The 13,540-nt window shown below is 57.5% G+C and overlaps 1 protein-coding gene across 1 annotated transcript; it reads right to left on the bottom strand.

The window, feature by feature from the left end:
• Positions 1-1,857: 1,857 nt before the first annotated feature.
• On the bottom strand, positions 1,858-13,293 carry LOC133355027 (colorectal mutant cancer protein-like; the record flags this gene model as incomplete). The annotated part of the gene is given in 10 exon segments (XM_061572283.1): positions 1,858-2,341; positions 3,556-3,678; positions 5,564-5,664; positions 6,758-6,991; positions 9,452-9,686; positions 9,931-10,110; positions 10,112-10,130; positions 11,587-11,687; positions 12,200-12,340; positions 13,121-13,293. Coding segments are annotated over 10 exon segments (1,488 nt in total), but the record flags the coding sequence as incomplete, so codon positions are not given.
• Between the last annotated feature and the right edge of the window lie 247 nt (positions 13,294-13,540).

Below are 13,540 nucleotides of genomic sequence, written 5' to 3'. Positions count from 1 at the left end.
ACCGCGCTAACCGGAGGTGCGGGTAGGGTATGTTGAACTTCTTTCGCACCGTACGTAGCCAACCAGGGCTAACCGGAGGTGCGGGCGAAGGACGACAAACTAAACACAGAAAAAGCAATTTAAAGCTTCTTTCGTGACTGCAGGGATTCATATTCTTGGTTCTTTCGGTAAAGTCACGTAGAAGGGAAATAATAAAATAATTATATTTAAAACAATACAATTCTCATCATCAAGGATGATAATTGCTTGTGTTGCAATGGAAACGTCGTGAGAATTTTATTGTTTTTAATTTTATGTTATGATTTCCCTTCTACGTGACTTTACCGGAAGAACCAAGAATACACAAAAATCAGTTTTACAAAAATTAGTTTTCAAACTGATCGCCTTGTGCTTCAACATTGCTGCTTTCCCCGACGTACTCACAATCGGTGTCTCTGTAACTACTACTAACTGGCCATTGTGTGCCGCTCTGTGCTTTTACACCAACGTCGTGATTGTAGCCACCGGCAATTGGACGGAACCTGTCACGTGTTGCGCATTTCACAGCAGCTTCCCGATCGTCGCTGCCTGTGATTGGACGGAACCTGTCGCGTTCTGCGTATTGCAAAGTAACCTTCTGATTGGATGCGATCTGTCAAAGGTGGAACTTATATCGCACTAAAGACGTATTTGCCAAATCCTCCGTGTGTTCACTCGCCAAAAAATATAAATGCATGTTTTTTTTTTACCTTGTTCACGAGTAGGAATACTTTTAGTAGGAACATTTTTTTTTAACCTTCTATTGAGTTTACAATCTTTAAATCGAGTAAATGGCACTTAATTTTACCAGGAAATTAATTGGAAATCCGGTTAACAAAGCTGCAGGTTATCAGTTAAATTGGGATGCATGCAATACACACCCATATTTGTACAGAAATGCGCGCGTGTCTGCACGTGTGTTTGCACGTGAGCGGTGGGGCACTGCGGTTAGCGCAGCGCGTGACGAACCCAGCGACCCGAGTTCTAATTCCAGCTCACAGCCCACATCAGTGACGAATATCCGAACCGGTTCTGCGCCTGACATTGAGTACCTGGTGCGGTGTGTGTAAAACATCAGCATTGGGGAGACAAAGACGGCCGGGCGTGGATGCTGGCCACCCACCCCCTCGTGTGCCGTGTCGGCCTGAATGGCTGCTCGCTCAGATTTCGCCCCAGCGGACTGTCAAAGGCCATTGGGGGGAAATTTGTCTTTTGCATTTTGCACGCGAGCATCTGTGCGGTGTGTCACAGCGATTCGCGCACCGCGATCCAATCCCGTTTGTCCCGCATTCCGTCTCTTAACCCGCACACGGCAAAAGTGGCCATATATCTACAAACCCTGCCCGCACCTCCTCTAGGTCCACTCGGCCTGAAAAAAAAGAGCTCCCGATGGCGTACGGTGAACATCGACACCAGAGGGAGCAGCGTCAGCTGCAACGCTCCGCCGGCACCACCCCCCGCCACTCCCCTGGTGTGCTCCGTGCTGGCCTTAATAGGCGCTCGCTAACAGCGTGCGCCCCGACAGCCTACAACAGCAGTGGGGCGGCGAGGGGACGCATCCCACTGGCAACTTTTTCTATTTTTTCGAAATGTGAAATATCTGCGGAAGTGGCACATCGGCCCTGGGATGAACCAGGGCCCGCTGCCGCAGATTTCTGAATTAGAAAACCCCGCCCCCCCCCTCACCCCCCCCCCCCCCCCCCTCAGTGTGACACGGAACACGTTGGGCCAACGCTGGTGCCCAGACGCATCCGAACCGCACGCGATTGGCCCAACGCTCGGACGCGACGGGCCCGACGTTGGCCCAGCGTTGCGCGTTTCCCGGGAGCGCAGGCAACGCGTGCATCTCTGTGCCACCCACCCCCCCCTCGTGCGCCGCGCCGGCCCTCATAAGGTGCTACTCGCTAACAGCACTTGCCCCTACAGTCTGTTACAGGCTACACGGGGGGCATCTTTGTCTTTTTTGTGTGTGTGTGTGAGTGTCGCGGTGATGGAGTGGCGAGCAGTCCTTGGTGGGCGCCCCGCGTGCTGCCGCTGTTCTTGCCCCCGGTGTTGCCGCCAATGGTGTTGCCGCCGCCGTTGCGGCCGCCGCTGTTTCCTGTCGTTGGTTGCCCCCCGCCGGCCGCCGCTCGCCGGCCGCGGTCACAGCGACGTCTCGTTGGCGGGCGGGCGAGCGTTCTCCTCCTCCAGGAGAGCGATGCGCTGCTTGAGCATCCGCGCCTGCGTCTCGTGGCGCTCCACCATGGACACCGTCTGTGCCTCCAGCCTCTTCACCTTGCTCTGGTACTTCTTCTTCGTCTTCTCGTACGCCGCTATCAGGTTGCTGCGCGGGGGCGTGGGCGGCGTGGGGGCGCAGACACACATGGACACACACAGACACACACGGACACGCGCAGACACACACAGACACACGAAGACACGCTCAGACACACGGACACGCGCAGACACACACGGACACGCACAGACACACACGGACACGCGCAGACACACACGGACACGCGCAGACACACACAGACACACGAAGACACGCTCAGACACACGGACACGCGCAGACACACACGGACACGCACAGACACACACGGACACGCGCAGACACACACGGACACGCGCAGACACACACGGACACACACAGACACACAGGGACACGCGCAGACACACACAGACAGACGAAGACACGCGCAGACACACACGGACACGCACAGACACACGGACACGCGCAGACACACACGAACACGCGCAGACACACACAGACATACACGGACACGTGCAGACATACACAGACATACACGGACACGTGCAGACACACACGGACACACACAGACACACGGACACGCGCAGACACACACGGACACGTGCAGACACACACAGACATACACGGACACGTGCAGACATACACAGACATATGCAGACACACACGGACACGCGCAGACACACACACAGACACACACAAACACACACGGACACGCGCAGACTCACACACAGACACACACGGACATGCGCACAATCGCACCATTTGAAATTTCTGGTTAGGCCACGGCCACGTAGGTGACGGTCTGTTTCTCCTACGACGCTTTCCTGAAGAACACCGCGTGATGTAAAATCGCGTTATAATAAACGATATATAACACAGAGGGGTAAAGCACAGTGCGCGATAACACGTGAGACACGCACGCAGGCCGGACAAAGACCGAGGCGCGTGGGGGTAGCGTCTAGAAGCATCCAGCAGCATCCCGCCTCGTGCGATGATGCTACGCCGGGGCAGCCGTGCAATTCCTACTCATGCTGCGACGTGGTTCCATTTACTCAATCGCGTTATATACAATTCGCGTCCGCGTTATATGGGGGTCATCTGTGGGGGTCATCTGTGGGGTCACCCATGGGGGTCACCCATGGAGGTCACCCATGGGGTCACCCCTGAGGGTCACCCAAGAGGTCATCCCAAGGGGTCATCCCAGGGGGTCACCCGTGGGGTCATCCGTGGGGATCACCCGTGGAGGTCACTCCAAGGGGTCACCCGTGGGGGGGGGTGGGGGTCACCTGTTGGCTCGCTTGAGGTCATTGACGAACTCGGCCGACTGCTGGTGCCTGATCTCGCTGCTCCGCGTCAGCTTCTCCAGCGCCGCCACCAGCTCCTGCACACGGACCTTCAGCTTCTTCTCCCTAGGAGGGGCGCGGTGGCAATTCATTTTTAATAAAAATTATTAGTAAATAAAATAAATAAAACTCATGATAATAATAAAGTGTAATCAAATATTAATAAATCTGAAATAATAAGAAAGTAATAAAAAAAGTGTCAGAAAAACAATAAATAATGCGGAATAAAAAATAAACATTTGTAATAAAATACTAAACAATAACAATAAATAATAATAAAAGGCGCAGCCCCGCAATTGCCGCTCACGCCACCGCCGGCGGAAGGAGCCTTCGCTGCAGCGAACCAATGGGAGAGAGAGGCTCTCCGGCGCCGTGGGGCGCGTACCCACAATGCACCCCACCGCTCGCCAGCCTGGGCCGTCCACTCACTGCGGTGCGACCCACTGCCTCCGGCTGGGTGGGCAAACGGACGCGGCGGGGCGGGGATTCGAAGACCGCCGGCGACGTTGGTGGACCCCGCGGGCACCGGCGGACCCCTCCTGGGTTGCGGGAGCCCGGCGGTGCCGACCGCTAACAGAATCGGAATATTTACTCGTGCTGGAGGAATCCGATGAGCTGCAGAACACAGCTGGTGGCCGCCCTCGGATTTTATATTGGGTGGGTTGCGAAAATTCTGAAATGTCAACCCCTGAATGAAGCCAAGGTGTGCGAGCGTGTGTGCATCAAGGGCGATCGCGCTGACAGCACTTGCCCCGACTGTCTGTTAAGGCTATATGGAGGGGATCTTTGTATTTGGCTTATTTGTATTCAGGCTGCGCTAACGAAACTCGTCGGCCCGAGTTCGATTCCCGCTCGCGGCCACCAACACCGGTCGTGATTATCTGCACCGGTCCTGGGCCTCCCCTAGGTCGACTCAGCCTCAAATGAGTAGCTGGTGCGGTGTGTAAAAGCATCGCCACTGGGGAGACAAAGGCGGCCGGGCGTGGTGCTGGCCACCCACCCCCTCGTGTGCCGTGCCGGCCTTCATAGGCGCTCGCAAACAGCACTTGCCCCTACAGTCTGTTACAGGCTACACGGGGGGGGGGGGGTCGTTGTTTTTGTGCGAGCGCGTGGGCTCAACGGATCGACGGATCCCATCCGGATTCAAATGAGTGACGTCCGGGCGACGCTGCCGCCGCTCGTGTCCGAGGTCGACGCCGAGAGACGCGACGGCAGAGGGGCGGCAACTTCGCTCTCTCTCGTCGCGGCGCTTCCCGACTCGCTCCTGCGGCCGTCTGGAACGCTCTTCCTCCTTGCGGTATTAGGAAGGCTACTGGTGTCTTACGCACTTTGACAATCACCTTGATTGAAAACTCATTTCTTTAGAACTTGACGTCGTCGTCGTTGTTGTTGTTGCCGTTGCATTTAGTTTGTTGTCCTTCCCCCCCCACCCCCGCACCTCCGATGAGCACGAGTTGGCTAAGTATGGTGCCAAAGAAGTTCAACGTACATAATAATAATAGGACAAATGGGCAATATGGTCACGCATATACAGGGTGCTGCAAAATGTTTTTAACACGTGAGAGCGTATTATCATAATACACTATAACATGTTAACACATGTACGTTAATAGCCTCAAAAAGTCTCCACTTGTTCGCCATCGTTGCCAACGCGTGCCTGCGATCTTCTGCAGGTGATCTCCAGAGCCCGGAGACAGCACATGTCTTGTGGCGTTGTCGCACATTCTCCGAAGCGTTAACATCTTTTTGAAGCACCCATTATTACTCTACAACATACAGAGGAGAGAAATCTTGCTTAAACATCCTGCCGACGCCATGCGCACGTGGCTACCCGCCCAAGGTGTCTTAGGCGGGTAGCCCTACGTAAGCAAGGACAAGGCTTGCCCCCCCCTCGCCGCCGACCTCCGTCCCAGTACCAACGACCAAATTGATTCATGAGCAGACAGCTGACCTGTGGAGGGCATCGGAGAGCTCGTTAGCCAGGTCGTTGTCGTGAAGCGGCGAGCGGAGTTCGGCCAGAGTGATCGCCGCGGTCAGCGTCTCTCCGTTCTCCTGTTGGCCGGCAAGGGGGGTGTGTGGGGGGGGGCACAGGGCGAGGGTCAACAAGGGGTCAACAAGGGGTCGACGGGGGTGGGGCGGGGGTCACGAGTCAGGGGGGCACGGGGCGGGCGAGGGGGGCGGCCGCTGCGGTTTCCACGGCTGCAACGATCAGAGGAGAATGGAGGTTTTGTTTTCACGGGCAGCCGCGTTTGTAAGGCGCGACACGCGGGCCAAGCATCGGGAACGCACTGGGCGGCGACGAATGGCGACGATTGGAACCTCTCCTCTCCACGCCGCTGGAAATTGATTTGGCGGAAACCGCGGATGGGGACGCGCGCAGAGCGTCGCCGTGGTAATCACGGTCGTTGGCAGCGGCGTGCTCCATCCACTGCTGGGTGGAGGAGGAGTCGCGATTGCGCGCCGTCCGTTTGTCTCGCGTGAAGATGACGTTTGCGGAGACTCCGCAGATGTTTGTTCGATCCACCGCTGGGTGAGGGACGTCGCACGGCGTGTCGGTCGGCTGTTGCCAGCACAGCGCCCTGACCTCTGAACCACCCGGCTCAGAGGTCGGAGTTTATATTCAAAGCTTAAACGTCGGCGGGGAAACTGCCGAGCGGCTTCGTCGAGTGACTCTCTCTAGCGCCCTCAACTGCCGTGCCCCCTCCCCACCCACGCTCATCCCCGTGCCCTCTGACCCCCACAGAGGAAGTCTGTCCCAGGCAGTGTGCAGGTGGTGCAACTGCACCGGGGCACCACGAGCCGGAGCAGCCTGGGCGCCGGCGATATACGAAGAGGGGAGGGAAACTTGGACGGCGGATTTCCATTTAATTCTTTGCACCAGGGCCATGGCAACCACGCTGCACTACCCTGTGAAACATATGACGTGGTGGCAATGCTGCACTACCCTCTAAACGTACGACGAGGTGGAAACGCTGCACCACCCTCTAAACATACGACGCGGTGGCGACGCTGCACCACCCTCTAAACATACGACGCGGTGGCGACGCTGCACCACCCTCTAGACATACGACGCGGTGGCGATGCTGCACCACCCTCTAGACATACGACGCGGTGGTGACGCCGCGCCCGCCGGCGTCAGGCCGACCTTGGGCGTCTTGAGACGAGCGCCGGTGCCGCCGCCGGTGCCGCCGGTGCCGCCGCTGCCGGAGCCGAGCGAGCGACTCCGCTGCTCGCGCTGCTCCTCCACCTCGGACTTGAGGTGCTCGATGTGCACGAGGTAGGCCTGCTCCTGGGCCTCGCGCGTGCTCAGCTTCAGCTCCAGCGCCTTCCGCTCCTTCTCCACGAGGTAGAGCTGCGCCTTCAGCTCTGCCATCTCCTCCTGGGGACGGGGCGGGGGGGGGGGGGTACCGGTGTCACGGGGGGGGTGATGGACCGGCGCGCGGACACGGCAAGAGAGGTGGACGGAGCGACAGGTGGACAGATTGGTGAAGGTGGGAAGAGAGGGATGGACAGAGAGACAGGCAAGACAGATAGATGGAGGAGGGTGAGGAGAGTTGGATGGATGGGACAGATGGAGGTGGGAATACAGAGATGATTAGACATATAGGCAAGGCAAGTCAGATGTAGGAGTTATGATGAGAGACGGATGGGTGGATAAATGAGACAGATGAATGGATGGAGGTGGGAAAAGAGGGATGGATGGAAAGACAGGCAAGACGAGAGAGATGGAGGCGTTGTGCGGAGAGACAGATGGATTATATGGACAGACTGACGGATGGAGGTGGGCATTAACATAACCCGCGAGCATTCGAACACAAAACGGCAAATTTGACCAATGCCAGAGGCAGCCAACCGCTAGGACAACAATCCAGGAAGACGAGAAGGCGGCGCAGCAGAACGTGGACTCGAGTCCGCTTCCGTCTGCGTGGCGTACTCGGAGTGATGCCCCCCCATCGCAGGCGTGGGGCTTGCTCCGGGTGCTGCGGTTTCCTCCCACGTGTGAACACTCATTAATTGGAAGACGCCACCTTCATATATGGAGGATCGTAGAGCTTTGTGGGTGCGGTGGGTGGGTGGGCGGGCGGGCGGTTGGGTGGGCAGGTGTTTGGGTGGGTGGGTGTATTTATGTGGGTGGATTTGGGTGGATGGGTGGATTTTGGTGAATGGGTGGATTTGGGTGGCTTTAGGAGGCTTTGGGTGGCTTTAGGAGGCTTTGGGTGGGTGGGTGGGTGGATGGCTCTGGGTGGGTGGGTGGATGGGTGGGTGGCTTTGGGTGGGTGGCTTTGCGTGGGTGGGTTTGGGTGGGTGGGTGGCTTTGCGTGGGTTGGTGGCTTTGGGTGGATGGGTGGATTTGGGTGGCTTTGGGTGGGTGGATTTGGGTGGATGGGTGGGTTGGGTGGATTTGGGTTGCTTCGGGTGGCTTTGGGTGGGTGGATTTGGGTGGACGGGTGGGTGGATTTGGGTGGCTTTGGCTGGATGGGTGGATATGGGTGGGTGGCTTTGGGTGGATGGTGGATTTGGATGGCTTTGGGTAGCTTTGGGTGGCTTTGGGTGGCTTCTGGTGGCTTTGGGTGGGTGGATTTGGGTGGATGGGTGGGTGGATTTGGGTGGCTTTGGCTGGATGGGTGGATTTGGGTGGGTGGCTTTGAGTGGATGGGTTGATTTGGGTGGCTTTGGGTGGCTTTGGGTGGCTTTGGGTGGCTTTGGGTGGCTTTGGGTGGCTTTGGGTGGGTGTATTTGGGTGGATGGGTGGGTGGGTGGATGGATTTGGGTGGGTGGGTGGGTAGATTTGGGTCGGTGGTTTTGGGTGGCTTTGGGTGGGTGGGTGAATTTGGGTGGCTTTGGGTGGGTGGATTTGGGTGGGTGGCTTTGGATGGATTTGGGTGACTTTGGGTGGATGGGTGGATTTGGGTGGCTATGGGTGGCTTTGTGTGGATGGATTTGGGTGCATGGGTGGCTTTGGGTGGGTGGGTAGATTTGGGTGGCTTTGGGAGGGTGGGTGGCTTTGGGTGAATGGGTGGATTTGGGTGGATTTGGGTGGGTGGGTGGATTTTGATGGGTGTGTAGATTTGGGTGGCTTTGGGTGGGTGGATGGTTTTGGGTGGCTTTGAGTGGGTGGGTGGATTTGGGTGGCTTTGGGTGGATGGGTGGCTTTGGGTGGGTGCATTTGGGTGGATGGGTGGCGGTGGGTGGGTGTATTTGGGTGGCTTTGGGTGGCTTTGGGTGGGTGGATGGATTTGGGTGGGTGGGTAGATTTGGGTTGGTGGGTAGATTTGGGTGGGTGGGTGGTTTTGGGTGGCTTTGGGTGGGTGGGTGAATTTGGGTGGCTTTGGGTGGGTGGATTTGGGTGGATGGGTAGATTTGGGTATGTGGGTGGATTTGGGTGGCTTTGGGTGGATTTGGGTGGGTGGGTGGATTTGGGTGGGTGGGTGGATTTGGGTGGCTTTGGGTGGGTGGGTGAATTTGAGTGGCTTTGGGTGGGTGGATTTGGGTGGATGGGTGGGTGGATTTGGGTAGGTGGGTAGATTTGGGTAGGTGGGTGGATTTGGGTGGCTTTGGGTGGATGTGTGAATTTGGGTGCGTGGGTGGCTATGGGTGGGTGGGTGGATTTGGGTGGGTGGCTTTGCGTGGCGAATTTGGTGCCGGCTTATTGCCCGGCCACTGCCTCCCCGCTCCCATCTGTGGTTCCTCTTCGTGCTTCCGAGCCGCCCTCTCCCTCCGTCAGCGAGCGAGAGAGCGTGCCCCATGCGGCAGACAATCAATGATCGCTCATTCCTCCCAGGGAGTAGGGGGGGGTGGGGGCCCCTCCTCTCTCTCTCGCGCGCGCGGGCCGTCTCACCTTCATGGCCATGAGCTCCTGCATGAGCACGGCGTTCTCGAGGTCGAGGCGGGTGCCGTCGCCGCGCGACTTCACGTCGCAGCTCAGCGCGTCGAGGTGCACGCTCTCCAGCTCCAGCATGGTGAGCGTCACGGCGGCGCAGTCGGCTCGCAGCTGCTGCGCGTAGTCGCGCAGCCGCTGCTCGTCCTCCTTGCTCAGGTCCGCGTCGCAGCTGCTCGCTGTCGAACTCGTCGTGCTGGCGGCGGTGGGCGGACAGGGTGGGTGGGGTAGGGGGAGCGACGGGGATGGGGGCAATGGGACAACACGGAGTTCAGATTCCAGGTCGAGTTGATTTTTGTTGAACCAACAAAAAAAATGTGAGGGACTCACCCACCGCCCCCACCACCACCTCGCTCTCTCAAACGAGCCTCCGTCGCGACTTGTCACCCGGGTGCGACAGACTGGCCGCGACCCCCACCAGGTCTGGCCGCGACCCTCACCTGGTCTGGCTGTGCGAGGAGAGGCTCTCCCAGGGTTGGGCGCCGCCCACGGCGCCCGGCGCGCCGCACACCCCGTCCAGCCTGGCCAGCAGGGCCCGGGCCGCCGCCTCCGCCACCCGGCGGCCCTCGCGGGCCTTCCGGAGCGCCCGCGACGCGTCCTCGGCGCTGCCGCCGCCACCCACCGCCGCTCGGTTGCTCAGCTGCTCGCGCCGATGGAGACGGGGGGTGGGGGGGGTGGGGGTAGAGGGGTGGGGGGTGGGGAGGTTGGGGGGGTAGGGGGGGGGGAGGTTGGGGGGTTGGGGGGGGTGGGGGGGTGGGGGGGTTGGGGGGGTGGGGGGGGGGTTGGGGGGTTGGGGGGGTGGGGGTGGGTTGGGGGGGTGGGGGGGGCCCTTTGGGATCAGAAGGAAACGGAGCGACGCGGCCGGCGGGGGTTAACGGTCGGCGTGCCGGGACCCGCGATTGAGAAGTCGTCGATTGCATTGATGAGATCCGATTCGATTACATTGATCGGTTGGATTGATCGCTTCCATTGTTCTATGGTATTGCTCGATTCCATTGATTGATTGGATTGATCGATTACATTGATCAATTGTATTGATCTATTCAATTGTTCAGTTGGATTGATCGATTTCATTGATAAATGAGATTTTTTATTACATTGATCGATTCCATTGATTGACTGGATTGATCAATTACATTGATTAATTGGATTGGTCTATTTTATTGATTGATTACATTGGTATATTACATTGATCGATTGGATTGATCAGGTCAATTGCATTGATCTATCCCATTTATCAGATTTGATTGTTTGATTCCATTAATCGATTCCATTAATTGACTGTATTGATCGATCCCATTGATCTATTTGATTGTTTGATTCCATTGACCAATGCCATTGATCGATTCCATCTCCCGGTGCGGCACTTGAAACAACGGTGCAAGTTTCTTAAATCCCCCCGTGCCCCCCCCCCCCTCCACCCATCAGCGTAGATGAGTCCATCGCAGTCATCCGATCGCCAGCGGAGTTGCGTGCGGTGGGATCAAGCGTGGGCACTCCTAACTCTCCCAATACGCCTGGGCCACAGTAGGCCAAGCATAAGCCTCTTTCTCTCTCTCTCGAGGGCGGCTCTCTAAAAGCTCCGCCTAGCGGAGGCCTCTTCCGCCAGCAGCGGCGTGAGCGAGCGTCTGCGGGGCCGCGCCTTTACCTCCGCGCGACGGGTCCGCGTTGACACACGACGCTACATGTTTTAAAATCCTTTATATTAAGTTCACTTGCTTGCTTGCTTGCTTACGACCGTGCAAATCTTTCGGTCGTTTTTTAACCCACTTCCCGTGATCCAATCGAGCTGACATTTTGCACGCAGACTCGTTGTGCGTGACAATTAATTTTCTTGAAACTTTTTTTCAAAATTTTACACTTTTTAGGAAAAAATAAATTCTATATAATTACCAATTGCTTAATGGTGGCAGGCAATCATCTGACCCATAGGTGGCAGCCATCTCAAGCCAGAGGACGAGAGGACTCTAGCCGCCACGCATATAAAGGATTTATAGTGAAAAACTTTGTTTTGACGGGTTAATTTTTTGTCTTGACCCGTCAACTCTCTCTCTCTCTCGAAGTAGCAAATCAAGGCAGACGAGAAGCCCACTCACCTACGGAGCCGACTCCGGCGGCCTGGAACTGTCCCAGGATGAGGCCTTGCTCGCTCTCAGCCAGCGCCATGAGGGCCTCGTACGCCTCGATGCACTGCTCACTGGACGCACGCACGCACACACAAGACAAAGATCCCCCAGGTAGCCGTTAACAGACTGTCGGGGCGAGTGCTGCTAGCTAGTAGCACCTATGAAGGCCGGCACGGCACGCGACGCGGGGAAGAGTGGGTGGCCAGCACCACGCCCGGCCGCCTTTGTCTCTCCAGTGGTGATGGTTAAACATCTCACCAGGTACTCGTTTTTTAGGCGGAGTCGACCTAGGTGAGGCCCAGGACCGGTTCAGAAAATCCTCACCGGTGGCAGGCCACGAGCGGGAATGCAACTCGGGTCGTATGCACGCGAGTACGTTGAACTTCTTTCGCGCCATACGTAGCCGACCGTGCTAATCGGAGTCGCGTGTCCGCCGTAAGTTTGAACGCGCAGGCTTTCGCGACCAATATCGTCCACAATACAGAAACGTGTCGTTCAAAGCGCCCCCACCACCGTCGCTCCCCCACCTTAACCGGGGTGGGGGGGGGGGGCGGCAGAGGGACCGCTGGCGCCCGCCGCTCACCTGTACTGCAGGGCGAGACGCAGGGCGGTGCTGTTGGACTCGTGCTTGCCCACGAGCATGCTCATCCTCTCCGCGTTGTTCTTGCACTCCTCCAGCGTGATCGTCAGCAGGTCGTTCTGAGATTTGAGGTGCTCGATGCGGCTGCGGGCAAAACCGACGGGCCACCACCGTGTGAAGGGGGGGGAGGGGTTGGGGGGGGGATGGGGGGACTCAAGCGTGAAGCTTCACTGGCACCTTCGGACAAACATCACGAGTGGTGGCATGGCCGGTGCAGTGGTGAGTTTAGACTCCGGGTCACGGGGTCACGGGGTCACATCGGCGGCGAGCGATAACCGGATATGCCGCCTTGACCTACCCCCCCTCCACCCCAACCAACCTTTCGCCAACCCGCAATGAACAGCCCGGTGAAGTATGGCAAGCAAAAAGTTCCCAAGTCCATCATGGAGCGAGAGGGAAGGCCTTCATTCAATCGGTGGATTTGGTAATGAATGGATGGACAAATTTTTTTTGTTTACTTTCACACATACACACACGGACGGGTATGTATGTGTGTATGTTGAACTTCTTTCACACCGTACGTAGCCAACCGCGCTAATCGGAAGTGCTAATCGGACGTGATGATGATAATGATGCTTTAAAATAAAACACAAACGTGTCCCAAAAATGTTGAATTTATGTTTCCATATTTTTGTTCGTCAAATGTTATTCACGTCAATTCATATAATCCGCAAACGTACCCCGCTTATCGCCACGCGGGGAGGGGGGGGCAAACCAGTTGAGTTGCAGACAATCACGGACAACGGGACGAATTTGCCAACGAACTCCAACGTATCCGCGATTGCGACGTAACCAACCCCTGCTCTACGGAGGTGCCATGAGCGAGCTCAGAACCGCCCCCACCCCCCCCCCCCCCCCGCTCACCTGTTGAGCCGCTCCATCTCGACCTCGAACTCCCGCAGCTTGCTCTCCGACACGGAGGAGCCGTGCGAGCAGAGCGTCTGGAAGATCTCCTGGATGTTAGAGCAGTCCTGCAGCGAGTGCGCCAAGTGCTCCGCCACGCTGCTCGACACCTGCACCACGAGCCAGCGAGCGAGTGAGCACACGGAACACACGCAGACGAGGTGCACGCACACGAAACGCACGCACGCGAAACGCACGCACGCGAAACGCACGCACACGAAACGCACGCACGCGAAACGCACGCACGCGAAACGCACGCACACGAAACGCACGCACGCGAAACGCACGCACGCGAAACGCACGCACACGAAACGCACGCACGCGAAACGCACGCACACGAAACGCACGCACGCGAAACGCACGCACACGAAACGCACGCAC

This window comes from Lethenteron reissneri, chromosome 50 (assembly GCF_015708825.2).
Source record: "Lethenteron reissneri isolate LAM-NWPU_2019-01 chromosome 50, ASM1570882v1, whole genome shotgun sequence".
In the NCBI taxonomy this organism is placed as follows: Eukaryota; Metazoa; Chordata; class Hyperoartia; order Petromyzontiformes; family Petromyzontidae; genus Lethenteron; species Lethenteron reissneri.
The sequence above is the reverse complement of the archived record's forward strand: the minus strand, read 5'-3'. Positions and strand labels throughout refer to the sequence as shown.